This window comes from Babylonia areolata, chromosome 4 (assembly GCF_041734735.1).
Source record: "Babylonia areolata isolate BAREFJ2019XMU chromosome 4, ASM4173473v1, whole genome shotgun sequence".
In the NCBI taxonomy this organism is placed as follows: Eukaryota; Metazoa; Mollusca; class Gastropoda; order Neogastropoda; family Buccinidae; genus Babylonia; species Babylonia areolata.
The window spans coordinates 19,073,919-19,100,679 of NC_134879.1; the positions used below are offsets into that span (position 1 = coordinate 19,073,919).

At 39.1% G+C, this 26,761-nt stretch overlaps 1 protein-coding gene across 1 annotated transcript in view; it reads left to right on the forward strand.

Annotated features, from left to right (window-relative positions):
• Nucleotides 1-3,635: 3,635 nt before the first annotated feature.
• The window catches only part of LOC143280921 (symplekin-like), a 33,550-nt gene continuing 10,424 nt past the window's right edge, over nucleotides 3,636-26,761 (forward strand). The window contains exons 1-24 of the mRNA XM_076585704.1: nucleotides 3,636-3,906; nucleotides 4,620-4,688; nucleotides 5,475-5,602; nucleotides 6,278-6,404; nucleotides 7,075-7,181; nucleotides 7,909-7,972; nucleotides 8,362-8,510; nucleotides 10,197-10,294; nucleotides 11,020-11,174; nucleotides 11,677-11,781; nucleotides 12,561-12,722; nucleotides 13,372-13,530; nucleotides 14,686-14,779; nucleotides 15,543-15,622; nucleotides 16,283-16,403; nucleotides 18,170-18,256; nucleotides 19,942-20,137; nucleotides 20,963-21,044; nucleotides 21,873-21,986; nucleotides 22,811-22,879; nucleotides 23,281-23,353; nucleotides 24,204-24,303; nucleotides 25,285-25,354; nucleotides 26,332-26,440. Coding sequence (XP_076441819.1) covers nucleotides 3,781-3,906; nucleotides 4,620-4,688; nucleotides 5,475-5,602; nucleotides 6,278-6,404; nucleotides 7,075-7,181; nucleotides 7,909-7,972; nucleotides 8,362-8,510; nucleotides 10,197-10,294; nucleotides 11,020-11,174; nucleotides 11,677-11,781; nucleotides 12,561-12,722; nucleotides 13,372-13,530; nucleotides 14,686-14,779; nucleotides 15,543-15,622; nucleotides 16,283-16,403; nucleotides 18,170-18,256; nucleotides 19,942-20,137; nucleotides 20,963-21,044; nucleotides 21,873-21,986; nucleotides 22,811-22,879; nucleotides 23,281-23,353; nucleotides 24,204-24,303; nucleotides 25,285-25,354; nucleotides 26,332-26,440 — 2,644 coding nt within the window. The 5' untranslated portion in view covers nucleotides 3,636-3,780. The remainder of the gene's footprint in view (nucleotides 3,907-4,619; nucleotides 4,689-5,474; nucleotides 5,603-6,277; nucleotides 6,405-7,074; nucleotides 7,182-7,908; nucleotides 7,973-8,361; nucleotides 8,511-10,196; nucleotides 10,295-11,019; nucleotides 11,175-11,676; nucleotides 11,782-12,560; nucleotides 12,723-13,371; nucleotides 13,531-14,685; nucleotides 14,780-15,542; nucleotides 15,623-16,282; nucleotides 16,404-18,169; nucleotides 18,257-19,941; nucleotides 20,138-20,962; nucleotides 21,045-21,872; nucleotides 21,987-22,810; nucleotides 22,880-23,280; nucleotides 23,354-24,203; nucleotides 24,304-25,284; nucleotides 25,355-26,331; nucleotides 26,441-26,761) is intronic.

Consider the following 26,761-nt stretch of genomic DNA (forward strand, 5'->3'; position numbering starts at 1 on the left):
AAACAATGGAAAAAACAAAGGACGTAAAAAGGGGGTGAGGAGGGAGCCAGGGGGTGGGGTGGGATGGTTGCACGACGCTACACTGAACTATAGGTGATATCGAGCTTATCCGGTCAATCCGGCTAGCGGAGTAGCTCAGTTTAACATTGACAAGATGGATAGCAGCAGCGCTTCAGGAAAGAACCGTCGTCCTACGCCTCGGAGATAGGATGTCTGCACATTCTAAACTTTCCATGGGACTGTCACAAGGGTCTCCGCTCTCTCCTGTCCTCTAGAACGTCTACACGAAAGGCCTTGCAGACTTAAACAACAATGGAATAGCTCGGGTGCTTTCTCATGCGGATGATGGCCTGGTCTTCAAAACTTCGAAAGATGCTCAAGAAAGAACTACAGCCGTCCAGAAACAACTTAACGATATCGCTCAGTGGTGCAAGGACACAGGATCTTCCATTAATCCAGCGAAAGTCTAAACGTTCCTGTGGTGCACCCTCAACAACAAAACTGCTAGCAAATCACCACCACTGTGACCTGTGTCATTCGACGGAATTCAGATCGAGAAAACCGAAGGCCTACGCTGCCTAGGAAAACAGTTCGACAGGATGCTGACCTTCAGAAAACATACGGAAAATACTGTTCTCAAATGCAAAAAGGGTCTTTCAGTCTTAAAAGCAATGGCAACCAAAGGTATCGAACAACGCCACCTCTTCCTGCCATATCAATCACTCGTTCTCAGTGTGATCGACTACGGACTTGGGCTAACAACACCGTCTCAAAGCAGCCTTCCAAAATTAAAAAGAGTTCAGAATGAAGCTATGAGGCTGATCCTTGGAACAACAGAAGACACACCTGCGGAAAACATGCGATACCTGCTTGACCTTCCTTCAATGCAGGCCAGAAACAAGTTAGAACAGTTTAAGGCCTACTTCAGAGCATTAGAAAACCATCAAAACCCACTGCATGATGCAGTCAAGGAACGAAAAAACAGCCGTCTATGACGAGGAAGATCATGGATGGGGCAAGCAGAAGACACAATCCACCTTGTATGCCGACTACAAGACCTGAAAGAAACAGAAGAATGGGAGAAAGCCCCGAAAACCTCAATCATCTATTCAACACATCCATTTCACCCACTCTAGGAAGACATTGTCGGGAATGGCCAGAGGGCAGAAGTGAAGCTACTCATAGAAAAAAAACTGTAAAGAAGATGACATCATCATATACACAAATGGTTCAGTCACCAAAGACCAGTACGGTTGGGGATTCACTGCGAAACAAAATGGAAAAACAATTAGGGAAGAAAATGCCTACAAAGTCATAACCTCCAGCCTAACGATGGAAGTTGAAGCTGTAACACATGCTCTCCAGTGGCTATCAAATATCCATATGCCTGGAAACCAACATGCCATGATTCTAAAGGACTCAATGAACCTCATACAAAAAAAATTGAAAGTGGAATAAGAAGCCCAGAGTGGCATGAGGCAATGCACAACTCAGTTTCAGATTTAGAAACTTACATGGTCATACTGCCCGGGACATGCATGTGCTAAGGGAAATGAGCGAGCTGACAGACTTGCTGGTAACACAACAACAACGAGCGGCCTACATCTAGGAAAATCGGAAATCCTCAGAAAAGTCAAAGAATACCATGAAGAACAGGTACAAGGCCATCACACCATCGATCGCCCCAAAGAAAGAAAGGTAGAGACAGGGAGCGGCCGTAAGTCTAGCATGAAAGGTAGAGCACGATGCTTTGCAAATCAAATGAATATTGGCATCATTTCCAAACAAACATTGTGCAAATTTCTTCAAAACTGAACAGAGTATGTATGGGCTTTCCCAAGTACAGTAGACTGAGCAACACGCCTGGCATCAGATATCTTTTCCCACCCCTCTTGGGGCCAATCAGTGGCAGCCTGTGTGTGTGTGTGTGTGTGTGTGTGTGTGTGTGTGTGTATGTGTGTGTGCGTGTGTGCGCGCGCGAGAGTGTAAGTGTACACACGTGTCAGGAGAGCTCTGTGCCGCCGTGCGTGTATGTGTGTGTGTGTGTGTGTGTGTGTGTGTGTGTGTGTGTGTGTGTGTGTGTGTGTGTGTGTGTGTGTGCATGTCTGTATTGTGGGAACAACGGAATATTGGAACGTGTTCGGTGGGGCGGGAGGAGGGGGTTGTGCAGGGCCGGTAATTTGGGAGATGGTGTGTGTGTGTGTGTGTGTGACGTGTGTGTGTGTGTGGGGGGGGGGGAGGGGGGAGGGGGGGGGGGCTCTTGTACGTTTATGTATATTTGTTTGTGCTTTCATTTAGTTTGTGAAACTGCATGTTTGTTCTACTGATATCTGTTATGCATGTGTGTGTGTGTGTGTGTGTGTGTGTGTGTGTGTGTGTGTGTGTTTTACATTTATTTGCTTATTTGTTTATTTATTATCATTATTGTCTTTTTATTCTATTTAATTTATTCATTATTATTATTATTATTATTATTATTATCAGTAGTAGTAGTAGTTTTTCCAGTCTCTTTTTTCATATATAAATATTCATTTACTTCTTTGTTTGTTTAATTTTTTTTCTTTTTCTTTTTTTCGTATTTAGATATTCATTTATTTCTCTCTTTTTTTTCTTTTTCAGTTTTTCAAGGCCTGACTAAGCGTGATGGGTTATGCTGCTGGTCAACCGTGATCTGCATGGCAGATTTGGTGTAACGTATATGGATTTGTACGAACGCAGTGACGCCTCCTTGAGCTACTGATACTGATACTGATACTCAGTTTAATGTTTAGTTAAACAATCTGTTATCACATTATCACTTTACTGACTTTAGGTCATGTCCGCAGTTGTCAATGAAGTGTTTAAGTGGGTCTTGGTTCAGTTTGGTGCTGTGACAATCAGTATTTGAATTGTCTGTCCTCACTGAGCTATAGGGAGGGAGTCAAAGGGAACCGAAAACACACACACACACACACACACACACACACACACACACACGTGCGCGCTGCACACTATATCAATTATATATAATTTAGAACCATTGCATCCTATATTATAACTACCAATAATTATAAAAACAATCTTGAAAAGTGACAATGATCATGATAATGATAACAATTAAAAAAGAAGAAAGATTTAATTGAAAAAAGATTAAGAATAGATTTTTTTAAAAAGAAAGAAAGAAAGAAAAAAGATCAACAAATAATACATGGTAAATCGGCAAGTCGATGTTGATCGTATAACGGAAAAAAAAGAAATAATTATGATAATGATGATAAATAATGATAATAACAGATATTATAGAATGTGAAGAAGAAGAAGAAGATGATGATGATGATGTGTAATGATGATGATGATGATTATTATTATTATTTATTTATTTATTAATAATTAATTTTTGGAAGGGATGGATTTATCAAGGGACTTAACTGCCTGACCAAATGTTTGAAAGGAACTTGTTTCCCTTTACTTCTCACCTCTTTTCGTTTTCCTTTTTTAAAATTTTATTATTATTATTATTTTTTAATCACTCTGTACCTATAGATTCTGTTTCGATACTTATCTTACTTGATAAAGAAAATTGTATGCAAGATAAGTAGAAGAGAAAAAAAAACCCACTTTGCATGGAAATAACGACATACCAGAAACTCCCAAGATGGCGGAAAATTGAAGCATGCATGCGTCCTACCGGAAATTTTGATCAAATGAGCGTTAAGTTGTCTTCATTTATAACACAGAATAAGTACTGATTTAACAGGGTAAAGTATAACCGATCCTTAGACCGCCAGTTTTTATGTAAAAATGGCAGGGGCAAGCACAAGCGCTACAGCGCCCCCAAAACGTATGTCAACTGCAGCACAATTCTTCACTGACGACGAAGATGCAGAACTTGCAGCAGAGATTGCAAGAAAATCGACCAACGAAAAAGTAAAGACTGACGCTCGCTACATATAACATATATCGTATAACCCTTTCCTTGTAGTAGATAAAATCGAATCGCTCAGTTGTAGAATTGTCACGGAAGTTGTGCTTGTGCATTTTTTATGATCAGTTTCGGTTCAAGGCAAATCAATAGAAATTACATTAGAAAAGTACAACTGATCGACAAATATTTATATGGTCAATGCACAGAAGGTTGAAGGAACTGTATGGTCAATGCACAGAAAGTTAAAGGAACTGTTTCACCATCAGAGTAATACTATCAGTGATGATTTTTTACATGTAATGTATGTACACACTTGTAAACATGTGCAGAGATGTTCGAAACATTCAACAACCACACACACACACACACACACACACATACGGACACAGTGATACATACTGACACAATGCACTCATATTCAGACTGAGTAGTGTGTATGCATGATCTTTATACTATAATACATTAATAGCAAACTAGTGTTAGTAGTATTAGTATTCAACTGCCCTTTTCATTGTTAGAATACTGAAAATATCCATTGATTTAACATGTGAAAGAGAATAAAACATGCTTAAAGATAAAAAATGATTTGGTCAATTGGTGTGTTAGTGTGCCTGTGGATGTATGACATAATTGACAGCATGTTTCTTGGCACAATATCATTAACAGTATTTCTCAACACAGTTTTATTATTGAAACATTGTGGTATTTTTGACAGGTTGTTGATCTTCTGAATCAGGCATCATTGTTACCAAATGACAGTGACAAAGTATCAAACCTGAGACAGGTAAAAATTTTCAGTTTAGAGAGGATGTTTTTCTAATTTTCTCTTCTTTGTAATAAATGACCTTTCTCACTCTTGATTTTTATAACTCCCTCTATCTCTGTCACTCTCTCCCTTACTTAAAAATTGTAATTTGAAGGTTGATTTGCATTACAGTTAAATTGCATGTCATATAATATATGTGTGTCCTTTGTTTTTGTATATATATAATTGATACATGTTCTCTTTGAGCATTTGTTACTGCTCAAGAAAATTTTCTTTGAATATGAATTGCCTATGTTTTAATAGTTTTAGACAAATGCAAAATTAATTAAGTCATTGCTTATCAGGCACTGCCTGTCAGGATGAGAGAGGTCTCTTATTTATAAAGTGACAAAACAGGTCATTGTGCCTTGTGGAAGGTGCTGGTTATTTTGTTGCATACACAAGATGAAATATAGCTTGTACACAATCTGGAATGGACTCAGAAATGTGTTAATACTATCATTTATCATTGTACCACACCTCAGACAAAGGATTACAGTGTGAGTATAGAATGAGGATGCACAGAATGTGATAATACAGCAGTGAGCACCACACACACACACACACACACACACACACACATTGTCCAGAAGTTTTTCTTTTGTAAGGTTGATATTAAGCTGAAGCAGTAGATTCTGTCAAAAGTGTGCCATAAGATTAGTTTCTGAGCAAAAGAAATGAAATCTGGAGGAGTCACAGTATGGTTGATAAGAATAAGTTCATCGTCATATTCTAAGTAACTAACACAGTGTGTTTAACTTTCAGGTTCAGGAACTCATTATCCACAAAGATCCTGAATTACTGGACAATTTTCTGGATGAGGTCATTGCTTTCCAGAGTGACCGCTCTGTTGATGTCAGAAAATGCATCATTGGATTTATGGAAGAGGCATGGTTAGTTCATTACATAACTACGGCATGTACTATGATGTGACTCTCATTTTATAATGTATGATAATGTTTTATAGCAAATGCTTTTCACTAAGTGATATAGGAATACCTGGTGACAAACTTGTAGGCTGAAGTAAAAGGGACAAAGTAGTGGTTTCAAGTTAGTTTTTGTTGTCTTTAAAATTTTACATTTAGGTGGAGAAATTTAAGTTTTTAGGAGGTGTCAAAGTGTGTCGGCTGATGAGTATGCTGCACCTATCTGCTTTAAAAAAAAAAGCAAAAGGGGGAGGGAGGAAAGCGGATGTGCAAACTATGCATGGACCAAACATGTTGGTCAAGCATACCAAAATTAATGCTGAGAATTAAAGAAAATTGAAATATCCATCACTATTTTTTTCTTTTTCTGCACCATAAATGCATCACTCGTGTCGTTGTTGCTTTTCTTGTCGGATGCTGCAGCTTATTCTATATTCCTTTTAAAAAAAATTTTTTTAATAATAATATGTAAATGAACTGCACATTGATTTTCTTTACATTTTACAAGCAGTTATCTTTTTTATTCTCTTGTCTTTTCACTGATTTTTTGTTTCACTTTAACAGATTTGTTCATGAACTTTGATGCAAGCAAATTAGATATTTGTAAATCTTATTTTTTGTTGTTGTAATGTCCTTGAACAGCAAGAAAGATCATACCTGCCTACCAAGAGTGATGCCTTGCATCATGCATCTTGTACAAGATGAGAATGTGAATGTTCAGAAGAAAGTCATCCTGGCTTTTTCAGGGCTGTACAGATGTGCCCTGCAGGTACGTCCTTTGATATTGATTTATTGCACAATGATTGATGTGTTGTTTGCTGCTGTTTGTGATAAAATAGATACTGGCATTTATCAAAATTTTGGTTTATAGTGGATATCTTGGGTCAGAACAAAATCTTTTTTTAACTGCTGCAGCTGCAGATCTTGCAAATTTGGCAAGCAGGTGTTTGTGTGTATGCATGTGTGTGTGTTTCTGTTTGTACATGTGTGTGTTTGTGTGTAGTATGTGTAATCATTGGAAAGTTTAAAGCAATATGTATCTTACTCATGGGCATGTATGTGTGTGAAATCTGAAAAATTCAAATGGAAAGCGTTTCCATGCATAAGGATTTTTTTAAGAAAATTTAGAAAATCCGGGTGGTCTGAATAACTTTTCTTTTCTTTGAATAGGGTGGGGTTTGATTTGCATGATAAAGGGAAAATAGGCAATGTGAAATAAGAAATTATCAAGAGGAAATACCTTACAAGAGTGAGAAACTGGGATTGCTTACTGGTTGTTTATTTGTGATTCTTTGCCACATGTACTTTGGAGTGAAAGATATAAAGTGAAACATAAACATAGTAATAAGTGTGAACGATACAGGGAAAGCACTTCAATGAGGTAATGTGCATGCAAAATGCTGAAGTGACTGTGTGACTGATGTGTTTGTTTTTCACAGTGGGTGGGCAAAGCCAAGACTGTGACCCCAGAAATGAACGTGGTGTGGGAGCAGGTGAACAAGATCAAGTCTGGACTTCTGGAGCTTATTGATTCTGACAATGATGGGTGAGGATTTGTGAGAGGGTGTTTTTGACATCGTAAAGATGGTTAACATGCATGTGTCTTTTTATTATTGTCGTTGTTTTGTTCTCATTTTTTCGTTTTGTTTTTCTTTTCATGCTTAAAATTGTGATGGCAAGAGCTCCTGCCTTGCACAGAAAACAGTGTGTGTGCATGTTTGCAGTACATGTTCTTGATAGTTTTCAGTATATTCCTTATGTTTGATTATGGTAGTCATTTGAATGAGGTGATAAATTGAAGTCTCATGTACAACATGCATTTAGTGCACATAAAAAACCCATGACAGCAAGAGCGTTGTTGAAGACTGGTAGGGTAAGAGTGGTAGGATGTGTGTTTGATTCCAAGTGGAGGTGGGTTTTTTCAATCCATGGCTGGCTCCTACCCAGAGTTTTATTGGAAGACAGGCACCACACAGTAAAGTGTCATCTACTTCACAGACGTCTTTGTGGGTGTTTTTCCAATTTCCTTATAAACACTGCAGGTGCTTGTCTCCAGGACCTGGTAGATTTCTTACATCCAAAAAGAAGGAAAAGTGCACAGTTTTTGTTATGTATGATTTAAGGATAGTTCAAACTAATGTTGGAGTGTAGGTGGAACTAAAACACATGTGTGCATTTATGCCAATGAGGATACAAACTTTCCTGCACAAAATGAGAGTGTGAATATACAAAGTAATCTGTGAACATACTAACCAGATGATTTTGTTTTGCAGTGTTCGAACCCATGTGGTGAAGATGTTGGAAGGATTGACTCTGACCTTGTCCAAGAGAACACCTGTAAGTGGTGGAGAGTTTGTTTGTGTGTGTCTGTTTATCAGCTTCAAAAACCTGTGTTTAATTACACATACTTAACCGTGACCCAACTAGTGCAGACTCCGGCAGCCTCAAAACCTGTGTTTTAAAATGTGTACTTTTCAAATGCTTGCTCACTGTGTCTCTCTTGTTCTGATGCGCGCTCGCACACAGACACACACACACACACACACACACACTGATTAATTTATATTCACTTTCAAGCATACATTTCTGGTTCCTGGGGCAAGATTGAGGTGAGGGATTAGCAGGATGTTTATCAGCATGCAGTATAAGAGGACGAATCATGGAATGGTGTTTCTCAAGCCTTATCAATACCATGATTGCACAAATACTGGTATCATATGTCACAGGACTGCGATGTTCCGAAGAAGCAGATAGAATTTTCCCTGGACCAGTTGACGGACAACAACCGACTGGTGCGTGTAAAGAAACTGGAGGCAGAGGGCCAGAACATGTTCCTCAGTCTGGTTCAGTTCCAGGGATCCCCACATATCTCCAGGTGAGAACACCAGATCCCCACATATATGCAGGTGAGAATACCAGATCCCCACATACATCCAGGTGAGAACACCAGATCCCCACATACATCCAGGTGAGAACACCAGATCCCCACATACATCCGGGTGAGAACACCAGATCCCCACATACATCCAGGTGAGAACACCAGATCCCCACATACATCCAGGTGAGAACACCGGGTCCCCACATACATCCAGGTGAGAACACCAGATCCCCACATACATCCAGGTGAGAACACCGGGTCCCCACATACATCCAGGTGAGAACACCAGATCCCCACATACATCCAGGTGAGAACACCAGATCCCCACGCATATCCAGTTGAGAACACTAGATCCCCACATATATCCAGATGAGAACACTAGATCCCCAGATACATCCGGTTGAGAACACCAGAGGACAGCTGTGAGCCATAGGTTTAGTCTTGATGATGATGATGATAAATAGAAGATTTATGTACTTTATTAGTAGTTCATTAAAAAAAACAAAAACAGCTACTGTTTGAAATGGATTTTTTTTCTTTCACAGCATATGTATGGCAGACATGAGAAATAATCATAAACATGGATCATTTAGAAATTTGAAAGACAAATAGACTCATGATCATAACTCTTGCTTGCCACTCAAATACCACTGTGTATTTGTGTTTTTATTTCTTTTTATCACAACAGATTTTTCTGTGTTACATTTGGGCTGCTCTCCCCAGGGAGAGCGTATCGCTACACTACAGCACCAACCTTTTTTTTCTTTTTCTTTTTTTCCTGCATGCAGTTTTATTTGTTTTTTCTATCGAAGTGGATTTGTCTACAGAATTTTGCCAGGAACAACCCTTTTGTTGCTGTGGGTACTTTTACATGTGCTAAGTGCATGCAGCACATGGGACCTCAATTTATCGTCTCATCTGAATGACTAGCGTCCAAACCACCACTCGAGGTCTAGTGGAGGGGGAGAAAATATCAGCGGCTGAGCCGTGATTCGAACCAGCATGCTTAGATTCTCTCACTTCCTAGGCGGACGCATTACTTCTGGGCCATCACTCTACATGTATATGGTCATCCATACATCCATCAAGGATTTTTTCAAGGGACATTGTATCTTTGTACTGCTGGATTCATCTGATCTTGCAAATTTTTTCAGAAGTGTTAAAATCTCATGAAAAAAGTTATGAAGGGTATCAAATTCATGCTTTTGCTTGTCTGAGTAGCTTGTTTTCGTTGTCAACTGGGTTGGGTCTTGATCTGAAAAAGGGGTTAACTGCACTGTAAAGTAAACATACTCTCACATACATGCACTCTTGCAAGATCTCAGAAACTAGGAAGAAACAAATTTATTACAGAGAGAAGCAGTAGGTCAACATAATTCTATATAGTGGGTTTGTTGTGCTTATACACCAGTCTACAAAGCACCTTGCAGAAAACAAATGGTATCACATTGATGACTTTGTTACGGATCACTCCTGTGGTGAATGTACATTTGTATTTGTTTTATTTTGTTTTTCTTTATTGTTTTCAAGCTCCTATGTTTGCTCGGCCCAGTAGCCGATGAGGAATCATCCTGTGTCCTCATTGGCTGTTGTGGGGTGTGTCAGGTTTGAAATGGCCCCTTTGTGTTTGGCTGGGCTATCATAATCAACATGATTTGATTGGCTGTTGTGTGCTGTGTGCAGCATCAACCTGATGACGGTGATGGGAGCAGTCACCAACATTGCCAGACAGCGCACATCCTTCTTTGACCAGGTCGTCCAGAGCTTTGAAGCTCTACATGGTGTGTCACTTTTCTGGCTTCACTGCCTGTAGCAAAATGTTATCAACTGTATTGAGAAACAATTCTTGAAAGTCTTATTGTCCACACTATATTCAATGGCTGAGTTATTATCGTGTCATTTTATTGAATTTTCATGGTGTCAAAAGAAAGCCCATATTTGTTCTGTAGAATTTGAGTTTGGTCATTCTGTGAAAATATGAATGCCATTTCTCGTTATGTCTGTGTGTAAGTTTGTGCAGAGATGGTTACTTTTAATTCCTTTTTGCTTGAGCTCTTTGTGTGTGTGTGTGTTTGTGTTTTATGTTGTTGTTGTTGTTTTTTGATAAGAGGATGCTGCTTTTTAAGTTCTTGTTTCCTTGCACGCTACTTGATTTCTCAGTTTATTGAGCTGTGCATCATACCTTGGTGCTCTGGAACATGCTAGCAGCTGTTTCTTTTTGATTCATCTAAATACAGTTTTTGTTCACAGTCAGTCTAATGAATTGATCTCAATGCAACTTTTGTTCAGAACCAATCTTCATACTAATTTATATACATGTGATCTTTTTTCACAGTTCATATTCTATTTAATTGACCTCAGTGTGACTTTTGTTTTGTCAGTCTTGTTATTAACTCATTTTAATGAGGGTTTTGTTCACAGTCAACCTCCTTATTGATTCACATTTATGCAGTTTCTGTTCACAGTCTGTCTTCATATTAATTCATCTTAAGTGATTTTTGTTCAGTCAATCTTCCCCCAACCCTGGCCAAGTCCCAGGTCAGCAGTGTGCGCAAGAACCTCAAGATGCAGATGTTGTCGTTGCTGCGCCACAGTGCGTCTGCTGACTTCATACCTCAGATCACCACTCTCCTCACTGATCTGGGGGCTTCACAGTCAGAGGTCAGTCTGAGATGACATTGATACCATTTACACATACATTTTTTTGTGTTGTTGATTTTTGTGTTTCGGTTTTTACTTCGTCTCTTGTTTGGTGGATTAAGAAAAAAAAAAAGAAATGAAAAAAAAGCCCCACCTAGGTATGTGTCTGTTTGTCTCCTAAGGTTCCTTAAACATTGCTTTTTTATTTCTTGCTCTGTGGAAAAAAAAGATTCAGGTCCAGTCTGCAAACATAATCAGCTCCAGGCGAAAAAACGGTTCAGACTGACCTGTTGGTGGTGACTTGTCCTATGATGAAAGAGTGTTTCCCGATGTTTTGGGCCCTAGGCCCTTCTTCAGCTCCAATGATGATGTCAGAGCACATTGTGTTTGTTGTCTTTTGTTACATAATTTCAGCTCTGATATGACCTATGTTGTTGCTGAGGGTATAGCTAACATGAATTACGTTTAAATTCCTATTTCTTGAATTACCAATATTGATACAAGGTGCCTGTGTGATCGACAGATCAACAAAGCGATGCCAAAAGAGGAGGGTCGAAAGAGGAAAATCGAGGAACCAGGCCCATCAAGCAAGAAAGCCAAGATTGAAACAGTTGTGCCTGAAGTTGAAGTGAGTCATAGTTTCATGTCTGCATTTTATTTTTTGAAACTTAAAGGAGAAGTGTTGCATAATAGTATTTTGTGTTTGAGTGAATATTCTGGGTAAATGCACAGGAGATGGTACCTTTAAGTATTCATGTGTTTTCTCATTTTTTTACCAAAATTTTGATATGTTGGGGAAAAAAAAGGAAAAGACAGACCAGTTATTGAGAATGTTTCTTTCATTGAAAAGAGTTCCAGCTGGATCTGGTCGAGGAGGAATGAAAGTAAACTTCATAAGGATTAGATTTCCCTACTCAAACTAGGTGTATGATGGCTGAAAGGTCAAAACGTCTGCCAGAAAGATGTCTCAGTCCTGAAGTGACGACCATCCTGGAGGCGCAGGTTCAAACCTGTTGAGGATCAGGGGAAAAAAAGAGACAACAGTACAAGGGCATCCAGGAGTCATGACCTGGGTGTGGCCCAGCCCCCTTAGAGTGTAAGGAGTTAAGGGCCGAAACACTTGACTGAGGAGGGCTTCTTCTCTGAAGACCTTGCACTGTCCAGCTTTCCCAAGAGCTTCTTGTCACATATAACTTTTGATCTGTTGACAATAATCAAATAAACTAATAATGATAATGTAGACGCTAATTAACCTCAGACAAAATGACGCAGCTGGGAACTTTCTTTCTTTAGGAAGGCAGTTTTGTCTTACAGTTTGCATTCATCTTATTTTATTTACTAAAAGCTGCAATAAGAAAGCATATCATTCATGGTCACTGGTTCAATTTACTGTTTCCTTTGCCTCAGGCTGACGATTATGATGACATTGGCATGACGCCATGGGTGGACCGCACCGGCAAGAAGACGCCAACAGCGACGCAGCGTCAGACGGCAATTGACATCACGGCTGAAGACTTGCTGCCCAGACTGAGTGTGCAGCATGTAGCTGATCTCGTTCTTCTCAGTATGGTCAGTTCTCCTTTGGCCTGAATTAGTTAGTTGTATTGAAGGTTGTCAGTATATTCTGGCCATAGATCTGACTTTGGCCTAGTATGTTGTTATTGTGTCAAACTGGTGAAGGCTGCTCCTTTGGCCTGAATTTGTTAGTCATGTTGAAGGTTGTCAGTATGTTCTGGCCATACATTTGGTTTGGGCTCAATATATTGTTACTGTATCAAACTGGTCAAGGCTGTGGCCAGTGGGTTGTTTTGTTTTGCAGGATTTTGTGATGTGGGTTTCCATAATGGGTCAACAGTCGTTGCCCCTTTTGGCCCTCATCGCTTCATTTCTTCTGTACTGTTGGCACTGTGCGCTATGCAGTGTACACTGAGATACAAAATTTCAGCTTCAGGTGGACTAGAATTTAAAATTTCAGGCCCAAGCTCGATTATGGTGAATATTTCAAACGCATCTTCTCCATGTTTTGGTGCTGGATTTGTGTAGGATGTGGCACAGTGTTGTCAACATTTTTTCTCCTGTTAATTTTGGTTCTTGTGGTACCTTTTATCTGTTTTCTATTGGCTTCTTTCACCATTGAGCTCTTTCTGTAATTTTTTAACTAGTGATATTAATGCTAATATTGTTGTTATTTCTGATTTCTGTTGATCTCTTTTTGCAGGTGATGTTGCCTGACACAATGCCAGCCCAGTTTCAGTCTACCTACACCCCCATTGCAGCTGCTGGCACGGACTCTCAGATCAAACACGTGTCACGCCTGCTGGCCACTCAGCTCACCATGGCCGGCATGGGCAAAGGAGTGGGGGAGTTGAAGCTGCAGGTAGCTACCTGTCCTGTCACCACTGTGGTCTGAATATCTCCCTGATATCAAGTGCTTTAAAAAAAAATTTTGTTGTTGTGATGTTACAGTACAGCATGTCATTTTTGATAGAGTTGATGAAGCCTTAGATACATGAAAGTGTGTCAACTACAGTCATTGGAAACGTTGATTTTTTTTTATATACTTTTTACATTCAGTATCACTTGTTTCGCTTGTTGAATTAATGACTTCCAGTTTACACAGTCCAATGAATCATTTTCTTTAAATCTACTTCTGCTTATTTCAAATGTCCATCTTTGATTCCACCCTCCATCTATCGTGTGTCCCCCGACTCAGCATAGCCTCCCACCTCCCATTCACCTGCCATTCTCCCCTGCCTTTTATTTTATCTAAATTATAAGATTCAAATGCATAAATTAGTGCTTTAACTGGATGTCTACAATCACCAGTATGTGTAATAAGACATTAACAGAATTCCTCATCGCTATCAGGATACATTTTTTTTGAGTGTGTTTGTGTATGTACCCATGTTTAGAAAACTGAAGCTGCAGATTGGTGTCCTGTCACTGCCATTTTTGTTGTTGTATGTGTTTGTGTATATATGTAGGTTTGTGTGTTATATTTATGTGTGTGTGTGTTTCTGTTTTGCTCTTAAAGTTACTGCACTTGATTTTATTTATATGTTTTATCTTTCATCCCTTTGATTAAGTGTTATGCATGCTTGCGAATGTTAGGTGTGAAAGCGCTTTTGAATTGTCTCCACACAAAATATTCAGCGTCATATGTGTTTATTATCATTATTTGAACTCTGTCAATGTTTGTTGAAATAAGCAGTCACAGGTCAATATGGTAAAACGAATTTTTTTTTGAGGAAGAAGTTACTTTGTAGGATAGTTTGTTTCTTTGTTCTCAGAAACAAAAAAGAGAATTTTGATTATTTTTGTTATGGGACAAGGATTCCATATGTGTCAGCAAAGGAAAAATATTTCCAGGCATGGCAGGAGAATGATTTACTGGTCTGTCAGTAATGGAAAAAATAATTATTTGCAAATTGTTTGTGGGTATTTTGCTGGAAAATGATAATTTTTTTCAAATTATTTGTGGATGTTTTACTGGTGTTTAAAGCAATGGGTGATGTGTTTCTGTACCACTCAGGCCATGAAGAAAACGGAATTGCCAGATCCTTCAGCCACCCCTGCGTATGACGATGGAGGGACCTCTCCAAAACAGCTCATTCAGACCGTCGTTGGTAAGGAGCACAGTTTTTTTTCTTTTTCAATTATAGAAATTATTATGCCTTCTAAGCATTCTAATTTTCAATTTTTGTACACATACACAAGTGAAATAAGAAAAGAAAATCAGATCTTACACAAATGACACAATGTTTGGGGCCAAAAACTTACATAGAAAGACAGACACGTAAACATGAATACATAGATTCTTGCTTAATAACATGTCACATCCCATACAGCAGTGCATTTCACCTACTAAATCCATATATATATGTATGGATATGTTATATGTATACATGAAGACAGAAGTCTTCTAATTATGTGCAGTACACTGCGTTAATCTAATTATTTCCATCACCACTCTATTGCATAAATACCAAGAAAACTCAAGGGATTACAAATACGTTGATTGCATGGTTTCATATACTGGCAGTTTCTTTGCATCTTTAGTGTCAAATTTGAAAGCAATTCATTTAGAAAGTGATGAGTATTCACAGATGTTGCTATTGTTGTTGGGAAGGAGGGGGGTAATATTAGAATATGTCCACTTATGAATACTTTCTGATCATGACATGGCCATAGACTGTACTGAAAAAAAACATATTTTGTGTTTGGAAAAAAACACAACCCAAAACAAAGAAAATACACAGCTTTATAAAACTGAACGTGTTATATTACTTCTTCATCATTGTGAGACTGTTGTGGTTATTATCTTTATTTGCACTGGTTTTGAATGTATTTGTGTCAGTGCCATTATTTGCTGACGTTTGTATGCTACAGGTATGACGACAGCAGAGCCAGAGGACGACCCGTTTGAAAAGGCCAGGAAAGCAGCAGCAGAGTTCATGGCACCCCCTTCTGTGAGTGGATATGTGCTTTGCACATTTGAAAGAGAGGAAGGTTTCCAAGCAAGGGTAGACAAGCTTAACACTTACCTCTTGCAATTGTGTTATGTTTATTTTCTCTGTTTTTAGTTAATGATTAGAATTAACGGCATAAAACAGCTATTTTTGTTTCTGTTTTTAATTATTGTTTTCTGAACGTTTATACACTATAGTGTTTGGTTCTGGAAATCTCCTCTATAAAACATACACTGTTCTATTGTGACATTTTTCAAATCAAATCGGAAAACATTTTGTTCAAACAGTACTTTGAATCATAGGTCTTTCTCTCCTTACCCATCTTTGTTCATGATCCTGCACATGTGTGCACATGTGTATGTGTTTGCATATGTGTGTTGCAGGAGGGTGAGGTTTGAGATGGTGTTTGTTACGAGTGTTGTTACACCATTTCAAAATAGCATCTCTAGCAAGTTTGTATTTTAAATACTTTTCATACTCCAGTACCTTCTTTCCACATGTGTTGTTAAATGCTTAGAGTTACTGGGTAAGTGCGACATATTCTTATTATCATTTCTTTTTTTTCTTTAAAAAAAAAAAAAAAAAAATTATAACCAGAAAGTTGTGGAGCACTGGGAGGAGTGATGGTGTCATTGAAGTGTTCCCCTGTGTTGCCTGCAGGCCCCTGCCCCAAGGAAAGGGCTGCGTCAGTTCAAGTTGGAGTCTGTCACCAAGCCTCTCAAGTCCGACACCTTGGACGCCATGACTGTCTCCATTTTTGATCGTATCTTGCTCGCTGACAGTGAGTGGGTTTGTCTCTGTATCATGCATTGCTAAGTTGTGCCTTTTGTGTCAGGACAGCCAGATTGAAAGAATCTTACAGACTTCTTTTTTTTTTCATTTCTTTAAAGGGGATCTGTTACAGTGTGTGAAAAGGGTTTGGTTTGTCTTCATATTGTGTGTGGACAAAAGATTTTTTGCCTTTCCTTTTATACAGCAGTAGAGATACACAAACATATTTGTATATGAACATTCAACACACACACACACATACATGCACACATGTATGCACATGCATGTACACACACACATTCATTTACACAGATATCAAGTAAGTATACATATATATATTTTTTTTTTTCTCAAGGCCTGACTAAGCGCGTTGGGTTACACTGCTGGTCAGGCATCTGCTTGGCAGATGTGGTGTAGCGTATATGGATTTGTCCGAACGCAGTGATGCCTCCTTGAGCTACTGAAACTGAAACTGAAACATATTCAAATTTTTGATATTCAGTGGAAAACAATCCACTATTTTTGTCAGGGAGGTGTGGTGGTGGTGGCTCCTCATGGTCTGTGCCCTTCCAGCAGTGATAAACCCATGCAGCTCATGTCATCTTCCCCACACACCCACACCCACATCCATCCCAGACAGTATCAGCAGTCCATAGGGAGCAGTGAATGTTAAGTTGCCTTGAGGCCACCCTCTAAAGGACACCCACAGTGCTTCTGAGTCCATTATTGTTCACCAGTGCCTGTTCCAGTTCAGAAATGCACAAAACATCATCTGTGAAATTCACACAGTATCTGTTTAAAATTTGTCAGAAGTGGATGCAACAGCATCAACACCAGAAAAGGACAGACCCTTACAACCTGCTGACTAGGCAGTAACAGGCGTCAGCATTCAGGTTCAGCATCAGGCCACAGCCACCTGCACCGCCACTTATATACTAAATTCCACATCAGCCATGCAGTATGTGGGACTGACAGCCAGACCACAGAATGTCTGCTGCAGTCCTGCCCCATCCATGAGATGCTCAGAAAGAGGAACTGGTTGGATCCAACTCCAGTGACTGGGAAGCTCTACGGCTGTGTGGAGGACTTGCAGCATACAGAGACTGGGGTGTCCATCTGACAAACGAGAAGAAGTTTAATTCTTGTCAGCAATGATAGTCACATGGATCACAGAATCAAACCATGATATTTATGCCATAGTCTGGTTCAGTTACTAAGTCAATATTATTGTCAGTGGGGGATGGAGGGTGGGTGGGATAGAAAGTGGTGTCCTGCATACGTTGAATCAGAACAGGCACTGTTGAACACTGCCATAATGGCTCAGCTGCAGAGCAGGGTTTTCTCTGGAGTGTGGCCTGGCAACCAAACATCAGTAGTTCCCTGTGGGTTGCTAGGTGCTGAGGCTGGCAGACAAACCTGGCTGTGTATAGGGACTTGGAATGAGCAGTGTCTGAGTAATGCTGTTGAAACGGTACAGATCATGGGGCACAAACAACAAAAATAAAAAAAATCTTCTTGACATGACCTCCCAGACAGCAGCCAGATTCTGCACTTTGAGGGCTGGTAGTCATGCAGTATCAATGTACACAGAGGATATATTAGTGTCATCCTTACTTTACTGTGGGAAAATTGTGTCTGATAAGGCTTTGAAGTCCAAGTTGAAATTATCCTTTGAGCCATAAAAAAAACATTGTTTCAATTCAAGAAAGTCTCTTTGTTCTGTGTGTATGTGAATAGAGTGATGTGATTATCTCTGGAAATGGTTCTGCTTGACAGAAATGGCAGCAGCAAATCATATACAGGCAGCAAGGAACAAGATTCTGGTTTCTCTCACTTCTCAGTTTGGTGGTCGCTTGAGAGACAGTAAGTGTTAACATTCATGATTATGATAATGAAATATTTCAGTAGTTCAGTTCTCTACTATGATTTAAAGCTCAGTGTGCTTCAGGTACTTGACATAATAACAAATGAAATCAGTGTATGTTGACTCCTAATTTGATGAGCTAAGGTTGATGTTTTTGTTTCTGTTTTGTTTCCTTGTATATTACTGTTAGTACAGATACACAGTGGATACTTTTTAACTTTAGGAACAGTAATTTGTTATTGGGTTTTGATTTTTTCACTGTGAATAGAAAGAAGAAATTATATTGCTAAGGACTCATCAGATTTAAGTAACGAAAACAACAAAAGCAGAACAAACAATGTCAGTGTAAGGATTTATTTCTCATTTTCTGTCAGTTTTTTTTTCCTGTAATCTGTTGTCTTGAAATCATAAAATCTATTCATACCGTCTTTAATCATGTTAAGGTTTTAACACTGCTGGAATAAGATATTTTGAATTGTTCTAAGTACTATTCTTGCATCACTCATATCATTCTGAATTAATGTGCAGTTAATATCTGGCCTAATGGAAGCAAAAGAAATACATGCTCAGAATTTGAAGAGGTCTTTTGCACTGTTAATCAGTTTTTTGAAGGGGTCTTAAGAAATAAATACATGGCTAGGATTTGAAGGAGTCTTTAATGCTATCAATCAGTGTTTTGAAGGCATCTTCAGAAATACATGCATAGGACTTTGAAGAAGTTTTTTGTGCCCTAAATTGGTGTTTTGAAGGCATCTTTAGAAATACATACCGTAAAGTTCGGTCTATTGAGCGCACTGGTATATAAGCCGCACCCACTAAATTTTGGAAAAAATAGAACTTTATACATACATAAGCCGCACCGGTTTATAAGCCGCACTTATTTCCGGTACCGGAACACATACTGATACTACAGAAAAGCTGTCGATACTGTAGGTTATGAAATAAACACAAGCGGGAACAACACAAAGAAAAGCAAGCGAAAATACTGCTAGTGCCACACACAAACAAACAAAAAAAAAACACAACGAAAATAAGATCCATAATTTAGGGATAGTCACATTTATTCAACGTCATCCTGCTCACTGAATCCACTAAAATCTTCGTCTTCAGTGTCCGAGTTGAAGAGAACCAGCACAGCTTCCTCCGCCATCTTGTCACTGACTTCAGCCTCGCTTTCACTTCATGAACATGAAGGTGGAGGTTGCTGCTGGTTCGTCGCTTGCACTGTCGTCTGCTAGGTCGATCGCCTTCAGTTTGAAGGCTGCATCATAGGCATAACGTCGCGTTTTCGGCATGATGAGGGTGTACACTTGAGCAGAGTAGAACTGAATGCTGATCTGAAGGCTTTAATGTGTGCAGATTTGATTTATAAAATATGAACAGTTAGCACACTATCCTGAAGCTCATCCAAAAATACATGGACAGAAATCATGATTTTGGTGAGTTGAAGGGCAGTTAAGAATAGACGAGAACGTGACATTCTCGGGATCATTAAAATCCGCAAATAAGCCGCTTCATTGTATAAGCCATAGAGGTTGAAGCTGGGGTAAAAAGTCGCTGCTTAATAGACCAAACTTTACGGTATATAAGAAGAATATTTTGCACTGTAAATCAGTGTTTTGAACCCTTGTTTTGAGATTTCACATTCTGATTCTGGATTTCTTTCTGACCCTTTTCTGCTCAGTTCTCCTGGAGCACATTTTCTCTGACCTGAGGAACCGCTACGACCTGGCCTTTTCCTGGCTGTACCAGGAGTACGTCAACTGTCAGGGGTTCAACATGACTCTGACCCCTGGCAAGTCCCCCGACCTGTCCTCCTATGATGAGTGTCTCACACGCCTGCTCAAAGCTGTGTCGGAAATGCCTGACCAGAAAGATGGGTGGGTAGTATTTTTCTCTTCATGCATCAGGTTGGGGAATTTTCCACAGTTTTCTACAGCTTTGATTTCATTTTCTGTCGAAGAAAACGCTTTCTGTCAAAAAAACACCCCAAAACATAAAGATATCAAATATTCTCATTCAGCATCAGTAGACATTCTCACTTAGTGGATCCTTAAAGGGTATGTATCACTAATTTTTCTTTTTTTATCACCTGGCTGGATTTGTTTCATCATGTCTTGGTGGTAAAGATCATATGCGAAGGTGATTTCAAGCTGGCCCCAGGACCCCAGCCTGATTTTCAGAGTTGTTTTTTTCTTTAGTTGCTCTGTGGTCCGATGGATTTGAGAAAGTTAACAGCATGAGATCAGCAGGAGTGGAGGTTTCTGTTGGTGGCCTTCAGTGCCACAGGGCATGAAGAGGATTAACTGACTAAACAACTTTATGGATATATTGTAAGATATTGTGCAATGACATTTTTATGTTATGTATTTTACAGTAATTTTTTAGTTCTGTCTTGTAATTGTCTGTTTTTTGGCAATAGATGTGATTTTTTTTTTGCAACAGAATTTGTACAGCTTTAATACTTTGTCTTGTTAGCATGTTTTTATCGTAATTAGGGACCACAAGGTACAATATAGTGTTTCCATTTATAGATAAAACATTTGTCTTCAGCATTCTAACCTTCCCTTTGTGCTGTAGATGTTTGTGTGTGTGTGTGTTTTGAAATAAACATATTAATAAAAGCCTACCATTTGATGAAGAATTATAGGACTGACCACATTTATGGGAATATTTTAACAATGTGGGCCTGATTGTTTTGGCAGCCTGTTTCATCGCCTGATTCTGGAAGCACCAATCATCACAGACAATGCCATGCAGATGGTTCGACGCTACTGTTTCTTGGCAGTAAGTTCAGAGTATTTGTATTGTGTGAGAAAGGAAGATGGTTTAAATCAACCCTTGCTATGTATATACTTTGTGTGTGCGTGTGTGGGTGTGTGCTTGCGTGTGTGTGTGTGTTATGTGGATGGATGATAAGATTTCATGGCTGCCGGAAAAAAAAGGTGCTAGCCACGGGGACAAAGGGGAGGTTACCTACTTCCGGGAGGTTATCGGCCGTAGTACTTTCGTTTTCTCCGCATAGGCGGATAGTAGTTTGCACAGGACAGGAATGTCAGACCCCTGCCGGAGTCTGCTCTAGTTGGGTCACGGTTAGATAGAAAATTTCCTTTTTCATTCACAGTTCAGAACAGCTTTTATACCAGTATTTAAAAAAAAAAATTAGTATCAACCAAGAACCAAAAACTCCCTACCCCTTCCCTGTGTTTAACATTATACAGTTGTTATTGAATGTTTAATTTTAATGGAAACATTGTGTGAAGAAAACTTGTACACTTGCCAACAGAATACAGCTTTGCCCTCTTGATTGCAGTTACTCTACACTCTCTCGGTCTTTCTTTGTCTCTCTTTCTTTCTTTCTCCTTCAATCTTTCTCGCTGTGTTTCTCTTTGTCTATTTCTGTCTCTCTCTCACACTCCTACCCCTCTCTCTCTCTTACATTTTTCGTAATGGATGTTACCACATAAGTCATGACCATATCCAACGCCTGTTGTCACAGGCAGACAAGAAGTGTTGTCTGTCTGTCTCATTCTCCTTCCTCTTTCTACTGCTGTCAGATAAGGGCAGAGTTAAGACAGGGTTTATTCCGAAGGTACACTGTAGTTCTGTGAACAGGATCGGACAGAAGCTGGCATGAAGACACTGCGCAGCCTGATTGTGATGCGTTCCAAGTACAGACTGGGCTTCCTGGATATCATGCTCACCTTCACTGCAAGTGACCGACCTGAGGTATGTACCTGGTGCCCACTTGCTTCATATCTGTTTAGAACAGCATGTGTGGGAGTATTCCTGTATCATACAGATTTCCTTCTCGCATTTTGGTGGTGGTGGTTTTTTTTGTTTGTGTTGTTTATTTTATCTGTATCATACATATTTTCGTATTGGCATTTTAGTGAATTTTTCTTTTTTTTTAAAGTGTTATTTTTCCCTTTATCTTGTTCTGGTGTTAAGACAGGCACTTTGCTTAAAGCAGCCCCAAAACACCAGCTGCAGTGGGTTGGGTTTTTTTTCCATATTACAAAAATCGGTCAATCCTGCCATTGGATAGGGTAAGAGAGCATGGGGGTCTGGTTTGATGATATTTCAATGTGTTCAGCAGTAAAGTTAATTAAGTCTGAGAAAAGGAGAATGGCAGGTTTCAGGATTGTTGATAACATTTTCTTTCTTTTTTTTTTCTTTTTTTTTTTTTTTTTTGAAAGATGTACCTTTATTCAAAGCGCATGCTAGTTTTTGCTTTGCAGGGCAAATTCTGATTAGCTCCATCAAACTGATCCAGGGAAATCAATCTTTGAATTGGTGTGAAAGTGGAATGATAGAGATCTTCAGAATTAACATTGTATGAATGTCTCTTTTATGCAGACCCCCTCCCTCCCCCTTCCCACCCCCTTATGTATTAAACACAGGTGCTTCACAGGAAATAATGATAATGTTATATGTACTATCATTTCGATAGTGTTTTTTTATGATCAAATATCAGTATGATGGGTTTCTCTTTGAAGCGAACAATGATATTGGAATGGTCACTACTGTCCACTGTTTTTTCCTTGTTGCAGATACGTACCCCAGCCATCCAGACAGCTCAGAACTTGTATGAAAATGCTCAGCTGAAGCCAAACATTGAGGTATGACTCCTTTAGATTCAGGGCTTGTGCACACAGGAGTGTATTGTGAACAGACTTAAAAGTTTAGTGCTTACTTTGGTTTTATTTCACTGACAGTGCTTTGCCTACACACAGATCCATGTTAAATTACAGAATTAAGCTTGTATAGTACATTACATGTTTGCTTCCAGATTTATAATTCTGTCATTCATGTTTTTTTGTTTTTTGTTCTGTTTTGCTTATGTTCTTGAATACATGAATATATATATATATATATATATATATATATATATATTTAGATAGAGAGAGCTGGCTTTTATGGCAAAAACCACAAGCTCCCTGTCTGGGAAGTGCAAACACCAATCTCTATAATCATTATTTTGATTGTTATTATAAATGAATTCTGGTGGTTTCTCTCACAGGTGTATGCAATCAGACAGTTGAAGATGCTGCTTGCGGAAAAGCCAGTAATTGACAACAAGAATTGGATGGGAGGTGAGTGAGCTTGTTTGTTTATTGTTGTTGGTTTTTTTGGGGGGTGGGGGCATCACCATTCATTGTTACTGTTTGGTGAAGACTGGATAAATGAAAGGTGTGTATACTTTGTCCAGATTTTGTGTGAAGCCATTACAGTATTCTCACCACTCTCTCTCTCTCAGTTGATACTTTAGTTGTGGGGTAACTTGTGTGACTGTCAATGGAAGAATTTGTAATGGTTAATTTGGCATAGGGTTTCTTATTTTGGAATTTTCGTTTCTTGATTTGTGCTTAATTTGAACAGATCTCTTTCATTGCATACAAGAATGCTTTGTTGTTAGTACAGGACCTACCAGTATAAGAATTTATTACAATAAATCTGTGGTAGTGTTTCTTATTTGGAAAGTGTTTCTCAGATGTCATTTTGGAACATCTCTCGTTTACTGTATTTAGACTATCCTTATTAAACACACACAGCTGGTAGCTGGAATGTGTAAGATGAATGCAAGACTGTTGTGAAATCGTGTGAATTTAACCTTTTTATGGCTGTAAGATTTAAAATAAATGATAGTGGAGTCACATGACGCTTTTAGGGTAAGGGTACTGAAGTGAGTGGAAGACATTTTCTGTGTTTGCCCAAGCTTTGACTAAAAGAATAAGTGTTATATGCATCATATATTTTCCTTTCTGTTTTTCATCCTAGCACTGGTGGGTTCATTTATTGATGAACCTGTACATTGTTTATAGATCATCAAGATGTATGATTTAAGGAGTGGGAAACAAGCTGAGTGCCTGGTGTATCATGTTACTGGATCTGTCATCTCATTTTTGTCCAACTGATAAATGAAAAAACATGGTGTACCTGCAGCTTTCCCAGGTGAGAATGAAGGCTGGAACGAAGAGACCATAAAAGCTCACCTGTATTTGTACCTGGGACTTCTGCCAAGTAACCATGCTCTCATTCACGAGTGAGTTTACCTTCATCAGTTTCTGTTGCTGTACATTATTTGTGTCATGAGCGTAAAATATTGTAATGATCTCTGTGTTGGTAAGTTAATGTCCTTTTAAATGCTTCACACAGACATCCTTGCATGCATATATCCATGTACCTATTAACACAGATGCATAAACAAAGCACACACACACATGTACACCACACGCACATTTGCACATACACATATGCACACATGCACATACATGCACGTACACATGCACTCATACACGCACACACACTGGGGAGAAAAAAAACAACAAACCAACATATATGTACAAATTTATTGGGTACTGTGCTTAATATTCTTATTCCCTACTGAATACTGCAACCAGTGCTGATGCAGCCTGACATTCTTTGTGCATGCAGCTCTGAACATAACACATGCGAGGAAAGGATGCAGTGTGTTGATTATATAGAGTGATGATTGTACCAACAGAAATGGCTGTTAAAAAAATAAGATAAGAAATCACGCTTTGAGGAGAAAATAAGACTGTAGTTATGCCTTTAACTGCTGAACCATGGTGAAATTAGATCAGTGTGGCATTAGTTTGAGCTGCATTCCTAACTTTCTGTGTACATTTCAGTGATCTAACTGGTTTAAATGACTGAAACTAATGTAATCCCAGGAGAAAGTTGTCCAAATAAAGAATGGGGTTCTTCTTCTTCTTCTTCTTCTTCTGCGTTCATGGGCTGCAACTCCCACGTTCACTCGCATGTACACGAGTGGGCTTTTACGTGCATGACCGTTTTTACCCCGCCATGTAGGCAGTCATACTCCGCTTTTGGGGGTGAATGGGGTTCTGACGTCCTGACCTGCGATCAATTTCATTTCATTGAGGTGGCAGTCCTTCTCTGATGAGCAAACTCTTTGTCAGCAGTCAAGGGGTTAACGTTGGTATACTGTTACTCAGCGCTTTAAAGAGTGTGGACTTGATGTATTTTCCTTGTTGGACAGACTTGCCAATGTCTACACTGCCACGTCAGCTGACATCAAGCGTACCATCCTGAGAGTTTTGGAACCACCTGTGAGTATTCTCTTGTGTTCATGTCTTTCATTTCTTTATGGGCTGCTGCTTCCCACTTTTACTCATATCTATGTGTGGGCTTTTACGTATATGACCCCCCTATTCTTTTTTTTAATCCAGCCATGTAGGCAGTCATACTATGTTTTGGGGGAGTGTAAAAAATATATTGAATGGGATATTGAATAATAGAGGAGGAGAGCAAAAGGGATTCTAACTACTGCTGTGCATTTTGAGGACATTGCTTTGTAAGCTGTTTGATAAATTTTGTGAAAATAAAAACTAAAGTATATGTTCATTAAATGTAATTACTGCATGTGGTTTACATATGATAAAGGAGATATAAAAAAAAAAAGTTAAAAGGAAAGCAAGTGAAAAGAGTTGTATGAAAAAGAGAGGAAGAACAAAGGAAAGAGGGGTGGGAGAACCAGTGGAAGGTGTACTGAATATTCACTCACAAACCACACCACACCTCACCACATCACACACACACACACACACACACACACACACACACACACACACACACACACACACACACACACACACACACACACATGCTTTCTTGATGGATTATATTCATCCAAGACTTTAAAAAAAAAAAAAAAAAAAAAAAAAAAAAAAGATAGTGCCAGACAAATAATATTTCAAAACATGCTAGTGACGCTGTGCATTTATCAGTGACAGAGATGTCAGGTGAAAGGTTTGGACTGGTTGACAGTGTGCCTGTTAATGTTCAGGTGTTAAGTCAGGTGAAAGGTATGGACTGATTGCCAGTGTGCCTGTGACAGCTAATTGATTTGTGTCAGGTGAAAGGGATGGACTGATTAACAATGTAACCATTAAAGTTCAAATGTTGTGTCAGGTGAAAGGTGTGGACGGATTTACAGTGTGCCTGTGACCGCTAATTTTGTTGTGTCAGGTGAAAAGGTAAAGACTGGTTGACAGTGTACCCGTGACAGTAGATTGTGTTTTGTCAGGTGAAAGGGATGGGGATGGACTCGCCTGAGCTGCTGACCTTGGTGGAGAACTGCCCTAAGGGCTCGGAGACATTGGTGATGAGAGTCATCCACATCCTCACGGACAAAGGTGACTCATATCCTGTGTCACTTCTTTTTTAAGGGACACCCCAACGTTGTTATTATTGACAGGTTTATTCTATTCCTGACAAAGTTTAGTGCATTTTGAGCAATTTCAAGCACTTTTTTTGTGGTTGTTGCAAGTTTTCCCAATGATCATAATTAGAAAGTGGCGTTTCACTACTCAGCAAGTATTAAACAAACTGTTCCAAGATGTGTACAGTGTGTTTGGTCCTTTAAGTACTATTTAGAATGATGTTGTAAAACACTGATAGGTGAGCCATTATGTGAATAGACTGTGCAGACTAACACTGATAGTTGAGCCACTATG